Genomic DNA, 24,284 nt, shown 5'->3' on the forward strand with positions numbered 1-24,284 from the left:
GCGTGAAGGTATCGGTGGTCCCCGTAGTGATCGGAGCACTTGAGGCAGTGACCCCCAAACTAGAGGAATGGCTTGAGCAGATCCGAGGAAAAACATCTGAAAACTCGGTCCAGAAAAGTGCAGGAACAGCAAAGATACTGAAAAACCCTCAAGCTCCCAGGGGCTTCTGGTAGAGGACTACCAGAGGCCCCTTTCACTACATGCCACCATGTGTTTTACTTGGGATGCTCCTTGTCTCACACCATTTTATGTCCATGATGCGTTATTTTTATTAAACGTTTTCTTTAATGGATTTGCTGAATTATATAATGGTTTAATGCTGACATCATGCCATTATCTCAGACCCAAGCACGGCTATATAAGACACAGTCAAACTGTCGACGAAACAACATGCCAATGTTATCCCTGTTTGCACCAAATAAAGACCTTGAGAACGATCCTCGCCTCTCAGTCTGTTATAGACTAAAGTTCGACAGGTTCATTTCCCTCCATATGTCAATCAATCCTATATTCTTCCTTTCTTATTTATTGCTCCTCCAGACCCTCTTGAGCTCCACACGTCTAATGTAGCTGAATGTGAAGATTCCAGTCTCCTCCACAGATCAGGTTTCCCTCAGAGTGGTTCACAATCAGGTCCATGACATCAGCAGAGAAGGTGATATCGCCCCCTTGTGGACCAGACACATTTAAAAGAGTGAAAACTTTCCATTAATATTCCCCTTAAACAGGACATATCTGCCTCTTTATCCTACATTCAAAACTCTGTTAAAAAACTATTCAGTTAGAAAATCAATCAATGAACTCCCCTTCTATGTTTGTCATTGTATGATGAATAATAGTAATTAGTAATGGTGTCCTGAGGAGCACCTCTGCTTCTCCTAGTGTTCTGAGGAGCAGCTCTGCTTCTCCTGGTGTCCTGAGGAGCACCTCTGCTTCTCCCAGTGTTCTGAGGAGCACCTCTGCTTCTCCTGGTGTTCTGAGGAGCACCTCTGCTTCTCCTGGTGTTCTGAGGAGCACCTCTGCTTCTCCTGGTGTTCTGAGGAGCACCTCTGCTTCTACTGGTGTTCTGAGGAGCACCTCTGCCTCTCTGTTCTGGACATGTGTTAGGGTCAGGTTTAACCCTAACCCTTGTCACCCTGGCCCACAGCGCCTTCATTGCAGCCCTTACTGTCTGCAGATTGTCCGTATTATCTGAAACGGGCTGCTTGACTTCCTCCATGCGCGCTCCGCTTAGTCCCGTTGCCTTCAGCTCAGCGGCTACTGCAGCAGATACGACGGGAGCAATGGCTGCTATAATTTCCACTCTGAGAGACTCACTCTGAATCACACTGCATTTCACGTCTTATTTCGGACATCATGAGCAATAACTGATGATTCGTCATATTCTCTCTCTCCGTTCCGATGCAAAGAAGTTAGTTGCGAGAATTTCCATTTGGGCGTCTCTGGCGGGGAAGAACTGCATTTATCTGAGTCAGTTTTGCTAGACATGTTAGCCTCGTTAGCTTTGTTAGCTTGTGCTGGGGGCTGTTTTCCATAGTGTTACCAGCCTCGTGTCGTTCTTGTCTGCTCATCTTTTGTTCTTCCTCCAGGATTAGGTGGGTCAAACAATGATTTTACCTGTTTCCATCCGCCTATTTCGCTCTGTGCACAATGGTTGGACCCAAATGGCATTGCTTATTAAAAGAGGATGTTACGTTCCACATGCAAGTGTGATGCATCATTAGAAAGCTTAGGCCTTCTAGTTTCTGCAGATATGCACATGAACACTGTCAGGGCTTCAGAACTCACAGAAGCCCAAACATACAAAATACATCCTTCTTTTAGTCTCACCTGAATATTGTCAATTTGTAATGGTCTTAAAGACATACTTCATTGTGTGTTTATGCTGTTCATTGTACATGCTGTTGTCGTGACAACTGTGTAAAGTTTCAAATCTCTAGGAACAGGCATTTTGGTGCTGTTGACTTTTTTGTATCAAAAAGTATATTCGGAACAAGTGATCCAAATATGTGCCAACTGTGCCAAACTGTTTTATTACAATTTTAGCTCCTCCATGATAATGTCGGTGTCGTCCCTCATTTCTCCAGGAGAGTTCCATTGTAGGAAAAGGTTCAGTTGTTTCATCTGGACGTTCCGACTCTCATCCAAGAGTCGTCAATTTGCAAATTTGGGTTTCAACAGAAACTTCACCTCTTTGTTTTCTATCAAGTTAGCCTCTTGTTTACTATCAGTCCTTTAATGGGCTTTTAGTCTCCCTTTTGTTTTTGTGTGTCCCTGGCTCACTCTCCTTGAGGACCTGATTAGCATCCGAATGCCCTGGGCGTCGACCTCTCCAGGGATTCAAAATTCCATTATAAACAACAGGAAGGTTGTCCATTCCTGTTTAAAGAAGGTCTTTCTTTTTGAACAAAAATAGCTTCTTTAAATCCTCTTTCAAACCATCTTTTCTCCTGCTTAGAATCTTCACCTCAGAGTCTTCAAAAGAGTGATTAGAGGCTTCAAGATGAAGATGCACTGTGCTCTGTGGTCCTGAACTTGCATGTCTTCTGTGCTGATAAAGCCTCTTGTTCAGAGGCTGTTTAGTCTCACTATGTAACGCTCTTCACACTTTTCTTCACTGCATTGGACAGAATAAACTACATTGCTTTGTTTTTGGGTCGGCATCTTGTCCTTAGGATGAACCAGTTTTTGTCTTAAAGTGTTTCCTGGTTTAAAATAAACACAGACTTCATGTTGTCTAAAAAATCTATGCAATTTTTCGACAGTCCCAAGACATAAGGGATGGAAACACCCTTCCTTCTCCATTCCGTTTCCCTTTTGTCCTGTTTTTTTTATTTTCTTCACTCTGTTGAGAGCCCAAGTGGAGTATCCACAGGCTGAGAGGGCATTCCAAACGTGTCTTTCCTGTTTTGTTTATGTTTGGGCTTCTGTAGTGTAAGTTCTGAAGCCCTGACAGTGTTCATCTGTACATCTGCAGAAACTAGAAGGCCTAAGCTTTCTAATGATGCATCACACTTGCATGTGGGCTTTAAGATCCTCTTTTAATAAGCAATGCCATTTGGGTCCAACCATTGTGCACAGGGCGAAATAGGTGGATGGAAACAGGTTAAATGCACCTTATAGTGCGGAAAGTACGGTAATGGAAAAAGCTCAGATTACTGACCATGTGAAATGATTGGAGAACGGCGCTAATTCATTGTATTTCCCAACTCTTTGAATTCCGTGAATTTTGAGGCGAAAAGGGTTAGTCACTGCTAATCATCAATCAAGTATGTTTTTGTCCACACCATACCATCATTGTAAAATTGAAAAAGAGGTTTTTAATCTATAATTAAATAAAAGTTAAACAAATAAAATGGTGTAATCACAACTGAAGCTGCAATTATTTTAGATACTTCATGTGTGCTTGTAATCTCTCAAATGTTATAAAATATACACTGCAACCTGCACATTTTGATTAAAAAAAAAGCTAAGCTAATAGCTAAAAATATCAAATGTATTGACAATCTCTGTGAGAATGCTGCAAACGACCTGTTTGTTATCACATGAGGGTCCAAATGTGGGCAGGAAACCAGCTCCGCTCGTCTTCACTTCCCCTTCTGCAGAGCGCTGTCACTGCTACAGTTAACCCGGCAGAGGAGGCTGGGATCACGGGACGGGGCAGTGAAATGGCTGTGTGTGGCTGCAGAAATGTGGAGAATGCTGTTTCGGTCCAGAACTCAAACCCCAGAGGCAAGTGGTGCTGTTTGTGTCGTCTTAGAGGTCAGGACACGGATGGATCGGTCCATGACTTGTCTGCACTTGACTCTTTTGTTAGTATTTTGGGAGGAGCAGGAGGCGAGTGCCGAGGCCTCGTGAAATAGGAAGTCAGATGTCAAAGAAATATAGTATAATAATTTACTCTAGATTATCTTGTAGTAGTAGTAGTAATAGGATGCTTATTGCAGCTGAAGTAGAAGTAGTCGTAAGTCATAGTATCAGATTTGTATTTGTAGAAGTAGTAAAAAGTGTAAAATGCTAGTTCATTCACCTCAGGTGCAGACCAGTCTATGAATCCAGTGGCATAAGTCATTATTTTTTTAAAAGTAGTGGCAGCAGCAGTTTTTGTATAGTTATAGTAGTTATGTGGTTGTACAGAACAGGAAGGGTATCTGTGAGAAAAGAGGAAGTGATGCGATGAGAGAAGAGTGGCTTCCTGTCCCCAGTGTTGTTTGCATCAGCTGTTCTGCCCCCCCAGTGTCCTCTCTGTTCCAACAGTCTAACAGGAGCTCCATGACACTGGAGCTCCATGACACTGGAGCTCCATGACACTGGAGCTCCATGACACGTGTCAAAGCTGCTTCTACTAGACTAGTCTGTGGAGCTACTGTGTTATATTGCTTGCATATTAAATGTTAGTGGAATAAAAGGAGCTTTAAACTGTACAGACGTTGATCAGAGGATGAAGATGTTTAACTGAATAATAAGCTGTGATGCAGTATTTGCATGATTAAGACACTTATATTCAAAGCTAAGTTCCTCGTTCACCTGAAGGTCCCACAGAAGCAGACTCACATCAGCTGGATACAGAAGCACTTTGCCAGTCTTAGTGGACAGGTAAGAAGTCCAAACTCATACAATGCATAAAAACAATGTGAATAATGAATGTATATAATGTCCAATGAAATGGATGAAATTGAATGCAGTTATTGTGTAACTTTTCTGGTGGGTGCAAAATATTGACAATGCTGTCGTCGTTGATGGATCGATGATGGATCGATGATGGATGGATGATAGTTGGCTGGGTAGTGACTCAGGATGGGGGCTCTGTCTCAGGTAATCAGAACCCCCCCTCCTCAGATGGTGATGTGTTAAGGTGAAGATGATAGAGACATTGGGAGGGAGGGTGGGGTCGAGAGAGCAGAGACAACAAGAGATGCTGGGATTGGCCTGTATAAATAGGCCTCTGGGTAATTAGAGGTGTGGTTAATGTGTGGAGGCGTGGTTGCTGTAGGACTACATTTAGATCTCTCTTCCTCTATATTCAATTACAGCTATTTTGAAAAAAACAGGCATTGTTTCTGTGGGCAGGGTCTGTGGGCAGGGCTGCCGCTCATTAGATCTGCCTTCTCAAATTTTATTTGTAATTTTGGGCCTCTACTTTGTACTTCTACTTGAGTAATATCATTTTGAAGAAACATTAGTTTCATTTGAGGAGGCTACTCTATGCACCTCTGCATTAAGGATGGGAGTATCAGTATTGAAGTACGGATATCTCGATACAGTCGGGGCCTTCATTTTGCGAGTCATTTCTTCATTTCGTCAATCTCCCTCCACCAACAGCAGATCAGCTCCAGGTCAATGCACATCCTGGTGATCTGGGCTTTCACTGTTTGAAAAATGTATTTTATTTACCCTGCGGCGAGCTGGCCTCTCCTCTCAAAGTTACTGGGACAGGCTCAGTCACCCGCGACCCATAACGGGGACAAGAGATAGAAAATGAATGAATGTTCAAAATAATGATTTGAGATATGTAAAAAGGGGTAATATCACAATAGTTGTGAGCACATGACAATGAAGGGAATCCTCCAGAATGTTTGATTGAGCCACCACAGCTTTGAGTCCTGGTTATGAGTTATGAGTTATGGCAGAATGATCCAAACCTACAGTAAACAGTAGTACTTCTGCTCATTTTAGCTCTACATGCAGCTCAAGAAACTCAACTTATGTGATGTCCACCTCTCGTCACACAACACCCTTTTCCCTTTCCTTCCTCTATTTTTGAAATGTACATAAACACAGAACACAATGACATGACCAGAGAGCAAGACAAGATAATAATTACAGATATAATGATAATGACACAAAACATAAATAAAATCCCACATTCAGGTCCCATCGAGTTCAAACACAGGAAACAACAGCAGACAATACGACCAGAGCAAAAAAGACGACAAGAACACAAATATACATCAAATAATAATCATCAACAGAGAAAAAATATTCATTACAAAAAGAAGATCCTTTAGTCCAAAGTCAGTCAAATTTGTCCATTTCCAAATGAAGTCTGTCTGTCTGTTCCTCTGTCAGTCGATGATGAGGTTTGCGTCGTCTTTTTCTCTGTGATGTTCTTATTTCCTGCCACACAAAATGTGTTCCAAACGTATCAATTTATTGTGTCTATGGCAGAAGTTTTGAGGCCCAAGTACTTATTTCTGAAGTTCAGAGGGACGGGAATGTCTGTAATAGTGGCAGAGCTTTATGAACTTCAGTCACATGTTTGTGATTGACAGGACAGTCCCAGAACATGTGACAGTGGTTGGCCTCCTGGTGACGCTGTTTCTACAACAGTTGCATTTCCTGGTGAACAATGAGTATTTTTACATGAGGTTATAAAGAAACGTGACACATTTTTCCAACAAAATTCCTTTATGCTTTCCCATTCCTTGTCTGTCGAAACAAGATGATCTTCTCTTTCCCATTTCTTTTTAATATATTTAGTAGAGTATTTTCTCCAGATTAGTAATGCATTGATAACATTTAGATATTAATCTTCTTGAAAGTTCTGATTTATAAGTCTTGATAAATATATCAGTCAGAGGATTATAATGGTCATTACTGTGTTTAATAACAGGAGCTCCGTGACACTGGAGCTCCGTGACACTGGAGCTCCGTGAAACTGGAGCTCCGTGACACTGGAGCTCCGTGACACTGGAGCTCCGTGACACTGGAGCTCCGTGACACTGGAGCTCCGTGACACTGGAGCTCCGTGAAACTGGAGCTCCGTGACACTGGAGCTCCGTGGAACTGGAGCTCCGTGGAACTGGAGCTCCGTGGAACTGGAGCTCCGTGGAACTGGAGCTCCGTGGAACTGGAGCTCCATGGCACAGGAGCTCCATGGCACAGGAGCTCCATGGCACAGGAGCTCCATGACACAGGAGCAATGATGAATGCATTGATAACATTTAGATATTAATCTTCTTGAAAGTTCTGATTTATAAGCCTTGATAAATATATCAGTCAGAGGATTATAATGGTCATTACTGTGTTTAATAACAGGAGCTCCATGACACTGGAGCTCCATGACACTGGAGCTCCATGTCACTGGAGCTCCATGGCACTGGAGCTCCATGGCACTGGAGCTCCATGGCACAGGAGCTCCATGGCACAGGAGCTCCATGGCACAGGAGCTCCATGACACAGGAGCTCCATGACACTGGAGCTCCATGTCACTGGAGCTCCATGGCACTGGAGCTCCATGGCACTGGAGCTCCATGGCACAGGAGCTCCATGGCACAGGAGCTCCATGGCACAGGAGCTCCATGACACAGGAGCTCCATGACACTGTTTGACTGAGCCACCACAGCTTTGAGCCCTGGTTATGAGTTAGCCCTGGTTATGAGTTAGCCCTGGTTATGAGTTAGCCCTGGTTATGAGTTATTAATTATAATAACTAATGAAATCATTGATTTGAAATTTGTTTATCACTTTAAATTAATAAGACCAGCTACAGAATCAAAATCCTTCTCAGCGTCTAAAATAATGATCACATCTTTGTTTAGTTGTGTTTGTATTTGTCTCTTTGTGTGTGAGGATCGTCTTATGTCGTCTTGTGTTTGTCGTTTGTCATGAATCCTGTCTGATCTTTGTGGATTCAGTTTGGGAGGATTTGTTCCATTCTTTTGTATTACAAAGTAATTTTGACAGTAAAGTCATAATCATATGAGATTAAAGTCGAAGCCAGAAAAAAGTTGTAATTTAACAAGAATAAACTCAGAATTTAACGAGAATAAAGTAATAGATTTATGTGAATAAAGTCATAGTTTAGGGGCCGGTGTCAATGTTCCAATTCAAAGGGACGTGAGCAGTTCACTTTCAGCACCATGGCCAGGGCTACATAAAAGCCTGCAACAGATGTTCAAGTGTTTCTTGGCCTTTAAAACGATGTGTTACGTGTGTGTTAATTACAAGACAAGACACTGTCGTTTAGCAGCAGCTTTCCTGTTACGCATCATCCACAGACTGTAGGATAAACCTGTACGGTCTCCATGGTAAAGTCGTAGTGCACCATGGATCAAACACCAGCCGTGCTCCGTGCCACAGCCGCCTGCAGACAACATCAACATGCTTTCATTTCACCAATTTTACAGTAAAAAGTACTACTTTTGTTGTTTGGACCAACTTCGCCGGAAGCCGGAGGGCCGCATTTGGCCCCCGGGGCGTAGTTTGAACATGCCTGCTTGAATTGCATCTATGTGAATTTAAAGTATATTTTGTCAAGAGTATTTCATGATTGATATTGTCAAACGCCGTTCTAATATCTAGAACCACAGAACAACACAAGCAAAGCTGTCCAGCTGGTTTTGATATTAAAACTGTTTAGTGCAATATTTTGACCAAACTTGTGTCTCTTTTGTGCAGCAGCCAAAGCTGGACTCGCCCCTGTTGCTTTTTATAACTTTTATAAATAAAATACATCATGTGTTTTGTCCTGTGTGTTTTCAGGATGACGGGGACATTAAGGAGATCAACATCACTCACGTGGTGAAGGAGGGATCAGAGAAGGCTGATGCCTCACAGTTTGAGCTGCTCAAGGTCCTGGGACAAGGCTCCTTTGGAAAGGTACATAACACTTCATCTATTCACCTATATATATATATATATATATATATATATATATATATATATATATATATATTATATATTAATTATTCCATCCATCCATCTTCTGCCGCTTTATCCGGGGCCGGGTCGCGGGGGCAGCAGTCTGAGCAGGGACTCCCAGACCTCCGTCTCCCCAGACACTCCGGGGGGGATCCCGAGGCGTTCCCAGGCCAGCCGAGAGACATAGTCTCTCCAGCGTGTCCTGGGTCTTCCCCGGGGCCTCTTCCCGGTGGGACATGCCTGAAACACCTCCCGAGAGAGGCGCCCAGGAGGCATTCGGAACAGATGCCCGAGCCACCTCAGCTGGCTCCTCTCGACGTGGAGGAGCAGCAGCTCTACTCCGAGCTCCCCCCGTGTGGCCGAGCTCCTCACCTTATCTCTAAGGGAGCGCCCAGCCACACGGCGGAGGAAACTCATTTCGACCGCTTGTATCCGCGATCTTGTTCTTTCGGTCACTACCCAAAGCTCATGACCATAGGTGAGGGTAGGAATGTAGACCGACCGGTAAATAGAGAGCTTTGCCTTTCGGCTCAGCTCCCTCTTCACCACAACGGTCCGATGCAGCGGCTGCATCACTGCAGCCGCTGCACCGATCCAACTGTCGATCTCACGCTCCATCCTTCCCTCACTCGTGAACAAGACCCCGAGATACTTGAATTCCTCCACTTGGGGCAAGGACACCCCACCCACCTGGAGAGGGCAAGCCACCTTTTTCCGGTCGAGAACCATGGCCTCGGATTTGGAGGTGCTGATTCTCATCCCAGACGCTTCACACTCGGCTGCAAACCGTCCCAGTGCAGCTGCAGGTCCGGGTTTGATGGAGCCATCAGGACAACATCGTCTGCAAACAGCAGAGATGAGATCCTGTGGTCCCCAAACCGGACACCCTCCGACCCCTGACTGTGCCTGGAAATTCTGTCCATAAAAATTATGAACAGAACCGGTGACAAAGGACAGCCCTGGCGGAGTCCAACATGCACTAGGAACAGGTCTGACTTACTGCCGGCAATGCGAACACAGCTCCTGCTCCGGTCATACTGGGACCGGACAGCCCTGTGCAAAGGGCCCCGGACCCCGTACTCCCGGAGCACCCCCCAAAGGACACCCCCGAGGGACACTGTCGAAAGCCTTCTCCAGATCCACAAAGCACATGTGGACTGGTTGAGCAAACTCCCATGAACCCTCGAGCACCCGATGGAGGGTATAGAGCTGGTCCAGTGTTCCACGTCCGGGACGAAAACCACTCTGCTCCTCCTGAATCCGAGGTTCGACTATCGGTCGGATTCTCCTCTCCAGTACCTTGGAATAGACCTTACCCGGGAGGCTGAGGAGTGTGATCCCTCTGTAGTTGAAACACACCCTCCGGTCCCCCTTCTTGAACAGAGGGACCACCACCCTGGTCTGCCAGTCCAGAGGCACGGTCCCCGAACGCCACGCGATGCTGCAGAGACGTGTCAACCAAGACAGTCCTACAACATCCAGATACTTTAGGTACTCAGGGCGGATCTCATCCACCCCCGGAGCCCTGCCACAGAGGAGTTTGCGAACAACCTCAGTGACTTCAGCTTGGGTGATGGATGAGCCAGCCTCCGAGTCCCCGGTCTCTACTTCCTCTTCGGAAGACGTGACTGAGGGATTAAGGAGATCCTCAAAGTATTCCTTCCACCGTCCGACGACATCCCCAGTCGAGGTCAGCAGGCCTCCACCCGCACCGTAAACGGTGTTGGTGAGACACTGCTTCCCCCTCCTGAGGCGCCTGACGGTTTGCCAGAATTTCTTTGGTGCCGACCGATAGTCCTCCTCCATGGCCTCCCCGAACTCCTCCCAGGCCCGGGTTTTTGCCTCTGCGACAGCACGAGCCGCGGCTCGCTTGGCCTGCCGATTCCTGTCGATGACCTCCGGAGACCTACAAGCCAGAGTGGCCTGATAGGCCTCCTTCTTCAGTCTGACGGCATCCCTTACTTCCGGTGTCCACCACCGGGTTCAGGGGTTGCCGCCACGACAGGCACCGGAGACCTTGCGACCACAGCTCCGAGCAGCCTTATCAACAATGGAGGCGGAGAACATGGTCCACTTGGACTCAATGTCCCCAGCCTCCCCCGGGACATGGGAGAAGCTCTCCCGGAGGTGCGAGTTGAACACCCTACTGACAGAGGGCTCCACTAGACGTTCCCAACAGACCCTCACAATGCGCTTTGGTCTGCCAAGTCTGTCCGGCTTCCTCCTCCGCCAGCGGATCCAACTCACCACCAGGTGGTGATCGGTTGACAACTCTGCCCCTCTCTTCACCCTAGTGTCCAAGACACGCGGCCGGAGGTCAGATGACATGACAACAAAGTCGATCATTGACCTCCGGCCTAGGGTGTCCTGGTGCCATGTGCACTGATGGACACCCTTGTGCTTGAACATGGTGTTTGTTATGGACAATCCGTGGCTAGCACAGAAGTCCAATAACTGAACACCGCTCGGGTTCAGATCGGGGAAGCCGTTCTTCCCGATCACCCCTCTCCAGGTGTCACTGTCATTGCCCACGTGGGCGTTGAAGTCCCCCAGTAGAACAACGGAGTCCCCGGTCGGTGCACTGTCCAGTACCCCTCCCAAGGACTCCAAGAAGGCCGGGTACTCTGCACTGCTCTTCGGCCCGTAGGCCGCCACAACAGTGAGAGACCTGTCCCCCACCCGAAGGCGGAGGGACGCGACCCTCTCGTTCACCGGGGTAAACTCCAACACGTGGCGGCTGAGCTGAGGGGCTATCAGCAAGCCCACACCAGCCCGCCGCCTCTCCCCGCGGGCAACACCAGAGAAGTGGAGCGTCCAGCCCCTCTCGAGGAGATGGGTTCCAGTGCCCAAACTGTGCGTGGAGGTGAGGCCGACTATATCTAGTCGGTATCGCTCAACCTCCCGCACAAGCTCAGGCTCTTTCCCCCCCAGCGAGGTGACATTCCATGTCCCCAGAGTTAGTCTCTGTGTCTGGAGATCTGGTCGCCGAGGCCCCTGCCGTCGACTGCCGCCCAGATCTCTCTGCACCGGCCCCTTATGGATCCTCCTGCGGGTGGTGGGCCCACGGGAGGGCGGCCCCACGTCGCTCTTTCGGGCTGTGCCCGGCCGGGCCCCGTGGGGTAAGACCCGGCCACCAGGCGCTCGCCATGGAGCACCCATCCCAGGCCTGGCTCCAGGATGGGGCCCCGGTGACGCCGATCCGGGCGACGTAAACTGCCTTTTTTGTGTTGTCATCATATACATATATATATATATATATATATATATATATATATATATATATATATATATATATATATATATATATATATATATATATATATATATATATATATATATATATATATATATATATATATATATATATATATATATATATATATATATATATATATATATATATATATATATATATATATATATATATATATATATATATATATATTACACATGGCCCCTCAGATGTGTGTTCCTGTTGTCCCCTCAGATCAAAATCTGAGGGGACAACACAAATGTTGTCTTTGCAGGTGTTTTTGGTTCGAAAGGTGACGGAGCCTGACGCGCAGCAGCTCTACGCCATGAAGGTCCTGAAGAAGGCCACGCTCAAAGGTATAAAGCCGGTGCCCCTCGCTGGTCTCCAGGGATCTGGGCTCTGTGTGCGATGGGCTCTGACCATTTGCTGCATGTCCTCCCTGCTCTCTTATCCTCATTTCACGCCTACGCCCCAAAAAGTAATTTTCTGTATATTATTGTCTATGAAAATGAACAAACGACTAAACACAATTCAAAATGACAGGTGTCAATCAAACTCAAGAACACAAGTAGAATAAACACACAATGATTTTCAAACGCAACTCTTTCACATAGTTTTAATGTAATTAGAGTGGCTGCCTGAATCAATACATTTATACAATTTATATATTAATCTCCTTGAAAGATCCGAATGATAAACTTAAAAAAATATTTCAATTAAAGTACTATGGTTGTCGTTGCTTTGTTTAATTTCTTGGTTAGAATAACTCCTTATTTGTAAAAAACTATAAAAGTCCTGTTTCTCCGGGTCAAAGGGTTCTTTTAACTTATATAAGTTTTTCAAGTGATTTTTCTTTTACAATTTGGTAAAACACTTCTATATCTTTTTTATCCAGACTTATCCAGATCTCACTGCTGCGAGGTGCAAAACCTCATGTGCCAACCAGTTTAACATCTTTATTTAGCTCCTTCCATGTTGCGTGCCCGGGTGCGGGTGTGTGCGTGCGTATAGGTGCGTGCGTGCGTATAGGTGTGTGCGTGCGTATAGGTGTTTGTGTGTGCGTGCGTATAGGTGCGTGCGTGCGTATAGGTGCGTGCGTGCGTATAGGTGCGTGCGTGTGTGTGTGCGCGTATAGGTGTGTGCGTGCGTATAGGTGTGTGCGTGCGTATAGGTGCGTGCGTGCGTATAGGTGCGTGCGTGCGTATAGGTGTGTGCGTGCGTATAGCTGTTTGTGTGTGTGTGCGTATAGGTGTGTGCGTGCGTATAGGTGTGTGTGTGTGTGCGTGCGTATAGGTGTGTGCGTGCGTATAGGTGTGTGCGTGCTTATAGGTGTGTGCGTGCGTATAGGTGTGTGCGTGCGTATAGGTGTTTGTGTGTGTGCGTATAGGTGTGTGCGTGCGTATAGGTGTGCGTATAGGTGTGTAGGTGTGCGTGCGTATAGGTGTGTGTGCGTGCGTATAGGTGTGTGTGCGCGTATAGGTGTGTGTGTGTGTGCGTGCGTGTGTGTGTGTGTGTGTGTGTGTGTGTGTGCAAATCGGTGTGTGTGTGTGTGTGTGTGCGTGCTTATAGGTGTGTGTGCGTGCTTATAGGTGTGTGTGCGTGCTTATAGGTGTGTGTGTGCGCGTATAGGTGTGTGTGTGTGTGTGCGTATAGGTGTGTGTGTGCGTATAGGAGTGCGTGTGTGCGTATAGGTGTGTGCGTGTGCGTATAGGTGTGTGTGTGCGTGCGTATAGGTGTGTGTGCGTGCGTATAGGTGTGTGTAGGTGTGTGCGTATAGGTGTGTGTAGGTGTGTGCGTAAAGGTGTGTGTGCGTGCGTATAGGTGTGTGTGTGCGTGCGTATAGGTGTGTGCGTGCGTATAGGTGTGTGCGTGCGTATAGGTGTGTGCGTGCGTATAGGTGTGTGTGTGTGCGTGCGTATAGGTGTGTGTGTATGCGTGCGTATAGGTGTGTGCGTGCGTATAGGTGTGTGTGTGTGCGTGCGTATAGGTGTGTGCGTGCGTATAGGTGTTTGTGTGTGCGTGCGTATAGGTGTGTGCGTGCGTATAGGTGTGTGCGTGCGTATAGGTTTGTGTGTGTGAGAGTCAAAACGTCTTGTGTTTCCTAAATGTCCAGATGAAACGACTGAATCTTTCTCTACACTGACCCCTGCTGGACAAATGAGGCATTACACCAACATAAAAACCGTTTAATTCAGTGGAACATTCAAAACGTAACTTTCACTGTGTTTTAGTGCGAGACCGAGTCCGGACCAAGATGGAGAGGGACATCCTCGCTGACGTCAACCACCCTTTTGTGGTCAAACTGCACTATGGTGCGTCTGGGATGAAATATACATCGTTTTATTGATGATACATTTGACATTATTCTTTCTGTTGATCTCATGCGGACATACCGTGTTGTTAGCTTTTCAGACTGAAGGAAAGTTATACTTGATCCTGGACTTTCTCAGAGGAGGCGATCTCTTCACTCGACTCTCCAAAGAGGTGGGTCATTCTTTCTCTTTTTTATGATGAGAGAATGACATTTGTGATGCATGTATTATTTACACACATACTTCAGACACATTGTGCATTTTAACTAGGTTTTCAAAGATCAAATGACAATATTAAATGTAAATGTTACAGTTATTCTGTACATGTCATTCATTAATTTAAATTGAACAATGAATTAATTTCATGGACTCTGAATAAATGAAATGTGTAAATATGTAAAACCTAACATTGAAAATATCTACTTAATTCATGATTGTTGGTGCAACCATTAAAAAAATCTGTCAGACTCAGTCGTCGAGCTCAGAGAGCGGGACTTAGGCTAGTCTGATGCAGTGCATTTTTTCTACTGAGGGGCCAGTGCCAGTGGATACCATGGGCCAATATATATTCAGGACATTTCAGGGGCGGTGATTTATGAATTGGTATCATTATTAATAGTGGTAAGCCTAGTATTATTATTATCAGTAATAATAATAATTAAAGCTGCGCGTGGCGAATAAGGCCTCTGATGCCCCGCCTACATCACCCCTCCCTCACTCAACGGTTCAAGAGAGTTATGGCCCCATTGGCTTTTATGTTCAGTGTGATGTGGAGAACAAGTGTGCCAAATTTTAAATGTGAATGACAAAGCTTAGGTTTTCATCCTATTCCAAATGCCTGTAAACCAAAACGCACATACTTCTATGGCAGTGTTTGATGGGATGGGTGGGTGTGATGGGTGTAATGGGTGGGTATTTCCTCCTCCATCAGGATGGAGGAGGAAACACCATCAGGATGGAGGAGGAAAAGCCATCAGGATGGAGGAGGAAACGCCATCAGGATGGAGGAGGAAACACCATCTAATCAAACAGCTTTTTGGGGGGTTTAATTTGTTGACCTTTATGTGCAACATTAAAGGTCCCATAACATGCAAAATCAACTTTTCAGAGCTTTTAACCTTGTTACATTGCTATTTGTGCTTCATATATGTACCCAGAGTGTTTTTTTGATTGATTCCCGCAGTTTTTAAGCTATATTACAGACTATCTCCTTTCCTCCAATCTCCAAACTGACTGGGGATGGGTGCAAGACCGCGTCATAACCCCAGGCACTCGTCACCATCCCCCCTCCCCCTCCCGCCTCCCGTCTAACGCCTCCCGCCCCCTTCCCCCCGGCTCCGCGCTGAGGGGGGAAGGGGGGGCTATTTAGGTTAAACACGGCTCAAAGAGGCCCAAAACTTAATTAATGATATTGCACTCTTTACTATTATCACAATGGTGAAGGTTTATGTGGCAGTTGATGCAGCAGGAAAATAAACGGAGAGAAGTTCTGATACCGAAAAACCCGGAAATAAGAGCGCGATGGGGATGTATGTATGTATGTATGTATATATATATATATATATATATATATATATATATATATATATATATATATATATATATATATATATATATATATATATATAGTCTGTCTGTCTGTCTGTCTGTCTGTCTGTCTGTCTGTCTGTCTGTCTGTCTGTCTGTCTGTCTGTCTGTCTGTCTGTCTGTCTGTCTGTCTGTCTGTCTGTCTGTCTGTCTGTCTGTCTGTCTGTCTGTCTGTCTGTCTGTCTGTCTGTCTGTCTGTCTGTCTGTCTGTCTGTCTGTTCTGTTCTGTTCTGTTCTGTTCTGTTCTGTTCTGTTCTGTTCTGTTCTGTTCTGTTCTGTTCTGTTCTGTTCTGTTCTGTTCTGTTCTGTTCTGTTCACGCTGTAGAATTAACATCAGTTTTATTTAGGCTCAAAGTAGACTCTTCTCGTCTAGATCTGAAGTTCTATCGTTTGTCACTCACTCGCGCAGCGGGAGCGGCGCACGGCGGAGCTGACAGCTGTTCAGCCCGGTGTAGGTGACCGAACCCCGGGCATGCAGACTCACGCACCGCCTGCCTGCGCTGGAGCGCCGGAGAATAAACGCTGTAGAATAATAAGTTTTATTCAGGCGTAGAGCCTTTGATCAAAATGTGGACTTGTGAACCATGTGACCAGTGGGCTTGGAGATATCTGGAAGAGTCGTGATTTAGGCATAAAATATGGATCGGAGTTGATTGATCGCAGCTTTTCTAAATATCGACCTCTGTGTAGCTCATCCAAGGAGTTTGTGGACTCTGATAGCTCTGGGGGCTCCATAATGTACGTTTGAGATCACTTTCCACGTTCTATCAGTGCAAAGGAACGCAACAAGTGACGGCCAAGGGGGCGGCAACGTATGACAAGGGGACCGGCCCCGTCGTCTTTCACCGCCGCTAGAATCGAAAACGTGATTATTGAGTCATTTTGTTTACACCCCCACCGTCTCCGGGGTGGGCGGGGCACACACGCGCTCTCTGAGACTACGTCACGGGTTGGGCGGGGGAGCCAGATCGCTCTTCGCAAGGGTGGGGGCGAATATCAAACCAAGCCGCATTTCCGGGTTGGTGAGGGGGTCCAAGGTCTGGGTGATATTTCTTAACTATTATGTTATGGGTCTTGCACAACCCTTATTATTATCAATTATACACTTAGGACAGACTACTTTTTGTGATTATTTCACACTTTCCCCTCGTTTATTTTTTAAATTCACACTTCTTCACATAGATCACCTTTCCTCTGTGTTAGTATGTGAACTGTGCTGACCAGAATGACCCGTGTGAACTGTGCTGACCAGAATGACCCGTGTGAGCAGTGCTGACCAGAATGACCCGTGTGAACAGTGCTGACCAGAATGACCCGTGTGAACAGTGCTGACCAGAATGACCCGTGTGAACTGTGCTGACCAGAATGACCCGTGTGAGCAGTGCTGACCAGAATGACCCGTGTGAACTGTGCTGACCAGAATGACCCGTGTGAGCAGTGCTGACCAGAATGACCCGTGTGAACTATGCTGACCAGAATGACCCGTGTGAACTATGCTGACCAGAATGACCCGTGTGAACTATGCTGACCAGAATGACCCGTGTGAACTGTGCTGCAGGTGATGTTCACGGAGGAGGACGTGAAGTTCTACCTGGCAGAGCTGGCTTTGGGCCTGGACCACGTGCACAGCCTGGGCATCATCTACAGGGACCTTAAACCAGAGAAGTATGCACTACACACCACCCAAGTATGCACCACACACCACCCAAGTATGCACTACACACAACCCAAGTATGCACTACACACAACCCAAGTATGCACTACACACAACCCAAGTATGCACTACACACCACCCAAGTATGCACTACACACCACCCAAGTATGCACTATACACCACCCAAGTATGCACCACACACAACCCAAGTATGCACCACACACAACCCAAGTATGCACTACACACAACCCAAGTATGCACCACACTGAACACTGAACGTGCCTGTGACACAGATATAATATCACACACTTGCTTCACACCCAAAAGACCAAATACCACCAGTTCCATTGATCAAGTTTTGTGATTTTGAAATTATGTATTTCTTCAGCTGAAGGTGTTTCACGTGGAGCTAAAGCACCAGGTCCATGATAGAAATACAAGAAAATAAAAGGGAAATGGGAAAATACAAATGTCTCCAACAAAATTAACTCAGAAGTAACACAAAACAAAAGTGCAAAAGTAATATTGTAATCAAATATAATGAATGCTTTGCACTGTAACTAAGGCCTTAGTTATTTTATTACTTGGTTTACGGATCCGCCGCACTTAGATTATTGATTGCCAAAATATAAATAAAATAAAGTATTATATATATTTTTTTATAAAGTACCGCCGACAATGTAAAATAGCTTCAAATGTAATATAAAAAGCAATATTAAGTCAAAAGAAAAGAGCGCGTGAAGCAATTTTTCTGCAAAATCCTGCGTGAGTTTGGGTCCGTCCTGTGCGCGGTCCCGGGAAGAGCGTGTGAAGACGCGCGCGCCCGTCTCTGTCTGCTCGGCGCAGCGCCAACTCCTTTATATTGCAAATACATATTTTAAACCCGTTTACCACATTTTCTCCTGCGTGTTTTGCCGTGACTTAGACTGCACATTTAGAAGCGTGAGTTCTATCAATGCAAAACACGCTAAATCTACTGTTACACGCTCCTGCGCGCCAAATCTCACCCATCCATTTTCTACCGCTTGTTCCCTTTCGGGGTCGCGGGTGACTGGAGCCTATCCCAGTGACTTCGGGCCTTAGGCGGGGTACACCCTGGACAGTGGCCAACTTGTCGCAGGGTTAACCCAGAGACATAGACATTACAGACAGTTCACTCTCACATTCATTCACTAGGGCCAATTTAGAGTCACCAATTTTGCCTAACACATACATGTCTTTGGACGAAGGGAGGAGCCGGAGAACCCGGAGAGAATCTACAGTAACACGGGGAGAACATGCAGACTCCACCCAGAGAGATCATGTGATGTTGGTCTGGTCCGGGAACCGAACCCATGATCTACTTCTTGGGAGGCAAGAGCGCTAACCGCCTTTACCACCGTGCACCCCCCAAATCTCACCCATATATTTAAAATATATATATATATATATATATATATATATATATATATATATATATATATATATATATATATATATATATATATATATATATATATATATATATATATATATATATAATTTCATTTAAAAATCTGTAAACCAAGTAATAAAATAACTGCGGCCTAATAATAGAATAAAATGTTGATATTGTTTCCAATGCTAATTTGTGCAGCTGTTTAGGATAAAGAGTGAGACTCTGAGATGAACAATAGGCTGGCAATCGATTGTTTGATGCCTGAATTTGGTACGATCCATTCAAACTTGACACATACAAATACTCCTGGGCTACTGAACATAAGTCTGCGTACACACCCATGTGTACAGGAAGTACATGATTGTGTCATGTCTCTTGCAGTATTCTCTTGGACGAGGAGGGACATATCAAACTCACAGGTCAGTCCTTCTCACGTGTCATGTCTTCTCACTAGGGATGCATACCTAAACCCACGTTCAGGTTCAAGTCCGGATTCAAATCCAGAGGTTTAGGTTCAGGTCCGGACCTAATGAGTCCGGCTGAACTCATGCCATATTTGCATAATGTTACAACAGCGTAACACAAGCTACTTGGCTAAATTAAGTTGAAGACACTTGAACAAGGACGACTATCAAACACAAGGCTTAACTGCAGATTTAAATAAACTCAACTTGTCTGGTTTATTCACTGATCTTTAACAGAAGTTACAACTTACAAATCACAAGCTACTAGCTAGCTGCTAAACTATAGCTTAACAGTTAACACACATTACTTGAGGAACAACTCAAGACTCAACTCAACAACAAGAGCATGTTGAGTATTGTTGACAGGGTCAGTCTGGGTCAAGGGTCAAAGCAGCCGTTTCATCTGATACAAAGTTTTGCCTTTGGACACATTTCACTCTTTAATGTTCAGATCCATTGGCATCAAAAGTCAGGTAAAAACCTTCAAACAGACAAAACACCAGTGTAAATAATTAAGTCACAGTGTAAAATCACAGAGTTACAAAAACTAGCATAAAAGTCAACTAGAACTATAAAGCATCAACTTAACAGTATCAAAAATAGAATATGAAAATATTTTACACAACACATCAAAATAATACATCATATTAGCAGCATTAAACACCAGACCATATTTAACAACTGCAGAATACAAATACAAAATACTATTACAAAATATAAACTCCAATTAATAAATGCAGCAATTAAGCAATATTACTTTGACTTTACTTTGTATTTACTTAATGCCAAATACATCACACCACAACATAACACTTAAGTTATTTCATTCATATTTACACCCAGACCAAAGACCCAGACCAGACCACGCTGACCCCGCCCCTTTAACACGCAGCACGTTAGCCATCACAACATCGCACGCGGCGGCCACAGCTTAATGATCAATGGAAGGTTTAAGATGGTTTAGATTCTAGAACAAAAAGGATATAGTATGTGAGCGCTATATTTTATACGAGTCCAGAACCAAATCACCGGGGTTTCGGTTTTTTTGGACCTGAACGGAAACGTTTTTACAAGTCTAGATCCGATCCGTCGTAGCGGTACGCATCCCTACTTCTCACGTGTCTTGTCTTCTCACGTGTCTTGTCTTCTCACGTGTCTTGTCTTCTCACGTGTCATGTCTTCTCACTTGTCATGTCTTCTCACGTGTCATGTCTTCTCACCATCCCATCACCATAAAACATAAGCACACCAGCTGCACCGGCCTGAAGACGCCCAGCTTCATGAGCTTCATGAGCTTCATGAGCTTCATGAGCTTCATGAGCTTCATGAGCTTCATGAGCTTCATGAACTTCAGGAGCTTCAGGAGCTTCATGAACTTCGTGAACTTCGTGAGCTTCGTGAGCTTCGTGAGCTTCGTGAGCTTCAGGAGCTTCAGGAGCTTCAGGAGCTTCAGGAGCTTCAGGAGCTTCAGGAGCTTCAGGAGCTTCAGGAGCTTCAGGAGCTTCAGGAGCGTTCTGCAGCTCACACATTATGGGAGCGTGTACATGTCATCTCTGTTACTACCACCACCACCACAAAATGTGAAATAGTGCCACACCCTCCTATTGCCCCCCTTCTCTCTCTCTCCCCCCTTCTCTCCCTCTCTCTCTCCCCCCTACTCCCACCTCTCTCTCCCCCCTTCTCAGCCGCTCTCTCTCTCCCTCCCCCCTTCTCCCACCTCTCTCGCCCCCCTTCCCCACTTCTCAGCCCCTCTCTCTCCCCCCTTCTCAGCCGCTCTCTCCCTCTCTCTCCCACCTCTCTCGCCCCCCTTCCCCCCTTCTCAGCCCCTCTCTCTCCCCCCTTCCCCCCTTCTCAGCCGCTCTCTCTCTCTCCCCCCCTCTCTCCCCCTTCTCTCTCTCTCCCCCTTCTCCCCCCCTCTCTCTCTCTCTCTCTCTCTCTCTCTCTCTCCCTCTCCCCCCGGGTGACGGGAGAAGTGGCCCCTGGCACGGCCCCTTGTGCACTCTTGGAGCGGGTCGTAGCAGCGTTTGCAGCTCTGAACTGCTAAAGAGCAGCATGTAGGGGCCAGTGGTCAGGGATGTGCCGCTCCGGACGCTTTGGAGACAATGTTTTATTTCTAACATTTGAACAAACAGAGTCACACATAATTGGACATACAAACTACAGTGATGACAGTTTGAGATTTCATTTATTTGAACTTTAAATGTAGGATATATAAAAGTATTCACACTTGTGCGCTCAGATGATGCACGCTCGCTCTCAGGATCATGACTTACAAACTCTAATGTGGGAGTGTGAGAAAGAGCTCTTATATTTAAAATACTGCGTACATTATCTGAAGTGTCAGATCATTTTTAATGTTTCTCTGTCATTTTAGTTTGTTACTAAAGTAGAACTGTGTTCAATACATTCAGAGCCACTGTCAGAACAATGCTCACACATTGAAAGTCCAGATGTTTGGAGCTGGTTTAAGGCTTTTCTGAAGTGTCACTCAAATCCACTCTTCAAGAGTAGAAAGGAATAAACTTGACCACATGTTTTCTTTTGTCCAGACTTTGGCTTGTGTAAAGAGGCGATCGACCATGAGAAGAAGGCCTTCTCCTTCTGTGGAACTGTGGAGTACATGGCTCCAGAGGTCATCAACCGACAGGGGCACACACACAGCGCCGACTGGTGGTCATTTGGTGTACTCATGGTAAGAGTCAGATTTAGTGAAACGTTTCAACAAAAACTAAAACATGTACTTTTATGTAACCATCTTTATAACTGCGTAAAACTAAAGTGTACAAGTCAGAAACCTGTCAAATACTTTCATTTCTTATCCTGATCGCCAATAAGAAACTTTATTTAAATAATGAGCCTAAGAATCCACAAAAGACATGATAGTGATATATGATGTCCCCTTAACGTGGTGGAGGGGTTTGAGTGCCCGAATGATCCCGGGAGCTATGTTGTCGGGGGCTTCATGCCCCTGGTAGGGTCTCCCAAGGCAAACAGGTCCTAGGTGACGGGTCAGACAAAGATCGGTTCAGAAGCCTCTTATGATGACAACACGAACAAGGCAGTTTACGTCGCCTGGATCGGCGTCACCGGGGCCCCATCCTGGAGCCAGGCCTGGGATGGGTGCTCCATGGCGAGCGCCTGGTGGCCGGGTCTTACCCCACGGGGCCCGGCCGGGCACAGCCCGAAAGAGCGACGTGGGGCCGCCCTCCCGTGGGCCCACCACCCGCAGGAGGATCCATAAGGGGCCGGTGCAGAGAGATCTGGGCGGCAGTCGACGGCAGGGGCCTCGGCGACCAGATCTCCAGACACAGAGACTAACTCTGGGGACATGGAATGTCACCTCGCTGGGGGGGAAAGAGCCTGAGCTTGTGCGGGAGGTTGAGCGATACCGACTAGATATAGTCGGCCTCACCTCCACGCACAGTTTGGGCTCTGGAACCCATCTCCTCGAGAGGGGCTGGACGCTCCACTTCTCTGGTGTTGCCCGCGGGGAGAGGCGACGGGCTGGTGTGGGCTTGCTGATAGCCCCTCAGCTCAGCCGCCACGTGTTGGAGTTTACCCCGGTGAACGAGAGGGTCGCGTCCCTCCGCCTTCGGGTGGGGGACAGGTCTCTCACTGTTGTGGCGGCCTACGGGCCGAACAGCAGTGCAGAGTACCCGGCCTTCTTGGAGTCCTTGGGAGGGGTACTGGACAGTGCACCGACCGGGGACTCCGTTGTTCTACTGGGGGACTTCAACGCCCACGTGGGCAATGACAGTGACACCTGGAGAGGGGTGATCGGGAAGAACGGCTTCCCCGATCTGAACCCGAGCGGTGTTCAGTTATTGGACTTCTGTGCTAGCCACGGATTGTCCATAACGAACACCATGTTCAAGCACAAGGGTGTTCATCAGTGCACATGGCACCAGGACACCCTAGGCCGGAGGTCAATGATCGACTTTGTTGTCGTGTCATCAGACCTCCGGCCGCGTGTCTTGGACACTCGGGTGAAGAGAGGGGCAGAGTTGTCAACCGATCACCACCTGGTGGTGAGTTGGATCCGCTGGCGGAGGAGGAAGCCGGACAGACTTGGCAGACCCAAGCGCATTGTGAGGGTCTGTTGGGAACGTCTAGTGGAGCCCTCTGTCAGTAGGGTATTCAACTCGCACCTCCGGGAGAGCTTCTCCCATGTCCCGGGGGAGGCTGGGGACATTGAGTCCGAGTGGACCATGTTCTCCGCCTCCATTGTTGATGCGGCTGCGCGGAGCTGTGGTCGCAAGGTCTCCGGTGCCTGTCGTGGCGGCAACCCCCGAACCCGGTGGTGGACACCGGAAGTAAGGGATGCCGTCAGACTGAAGAAGGAGGCCTATCAGGCCACTCTGGCTTGTAGGTCTCCGGAGGTCATCGAGGGGTATCGGCAGGCCAAGCGAGCCGCGGCTCGTGCTGTCGCAGAGGCAAAAACCTGGGCCTGGGAGGAGTTCGGGGAGGCCATGGAGGAGGACTATCGGTCGGCACCAAAGAAATTCTGGCAAACCGTCCGGCGCCTCAGGAGGGGGAAGCAGTGTCTCACCAACACCGTTTACGGTGCGGGTGGAGGCCTGCTGACCTCGACTGGGGATGTCGTCGGACGGTGGAAGGAATACTTTGAGGATCTCCTTAATCCCTCAGTCACGTCTTCCGAAGAGGAAGTAGAGACCGGGGACTCGGAGGCTGGCTCATCCATCACCCAAGCTGAAGTCACTGAGGTTGTTCGCAAACTCCTCGGTGGCAGGGCTCCGGGGGTGGATGAGATCCGCCCTGAGTACCTAAAGTATCTGGATGTTGTAGGACTGTCTTGGTTGACACGTCTCTGCAACATCGCGTGGCGTTCGGGGACCGTGCCTCTGGACTGGCAGACCGGGGTGGTGGTCCCTCTGTTCAAGAAGGGGGACCGGAGGGTGTGTTCCAACTACAGAGGGATCACACTCCTCAGCCT

The 24,284-nt window shown here is 46.8% G+C and overlaps 1 protein-coding gene across 2 annotated transcripts in view; it reads left to right on the forward strand.

Moving 5' to 3' along the window:
* The window catches only part of rps6ka1 (ribosomal protein S6 kinase a, polypeptide 1), a 97,386-nt gene that overhangs the window by 26,366 nt on the left and 46,736 nt on the right, over window positions 1–24,284 (forward strand). The window contains exons 1-8 of one of the 2 annotated variants that reach the window (XM_072457290.1): window positions 4,543–4,596; window positions 8,485–8,601; window positions 12,171–12,252; window positions 14,128–14,208; window positions 14,301–14,380; window positions 17,354–17,460; window positions 19,248–19,285; window positions 21,880–22,022. In XM_072457290.1, the coding sequence (XP_072313391.1) occupies window positions 12,222–12,252; window positions 14,128–14,208; window positions 14,301–14,380; window positions 17,354–17,460; window positions 19,248–19,285; window positions 21,880–22,022 (480 nt within the window). In that variant the 5' untranslated portion in view covers window positions 4,543–4,596; window positions 8,485–8,601; window positions 12,171–12,221. Of the gene's footprint in view, window positions 1–4,542; window positions 4,597–8,484; window positions 8,602–12,170; window positions 12,253–14,127; window positions 14,209–14,300; window positions 14,381–17,353; window positions 17,461–19,247; window positions 19,286–21,879; window positions 22,023–24,284 lie in introns of those variants that run through there. The other variant, XM_072457289.1, reaches the window with a different exon arrangement.

The sequence above is a fragment of the Eucyclogobius newberryi genome, unplaced genomic scaffold, assembly GCF_026437365.1.
Source record: "Eucyclogobius newberryi isolate DKJ021-1_F unplaced genomic scaffold, fEucNew1.0.hap1 SCAF_21, whole genome shotgun sequence".
NCBI lineage: Eukaryota > Metazoa > Chordata > Actinopteri > Gobiiformes > Gobiidae > Eucyclogobius > Eucyclogobius newberryi.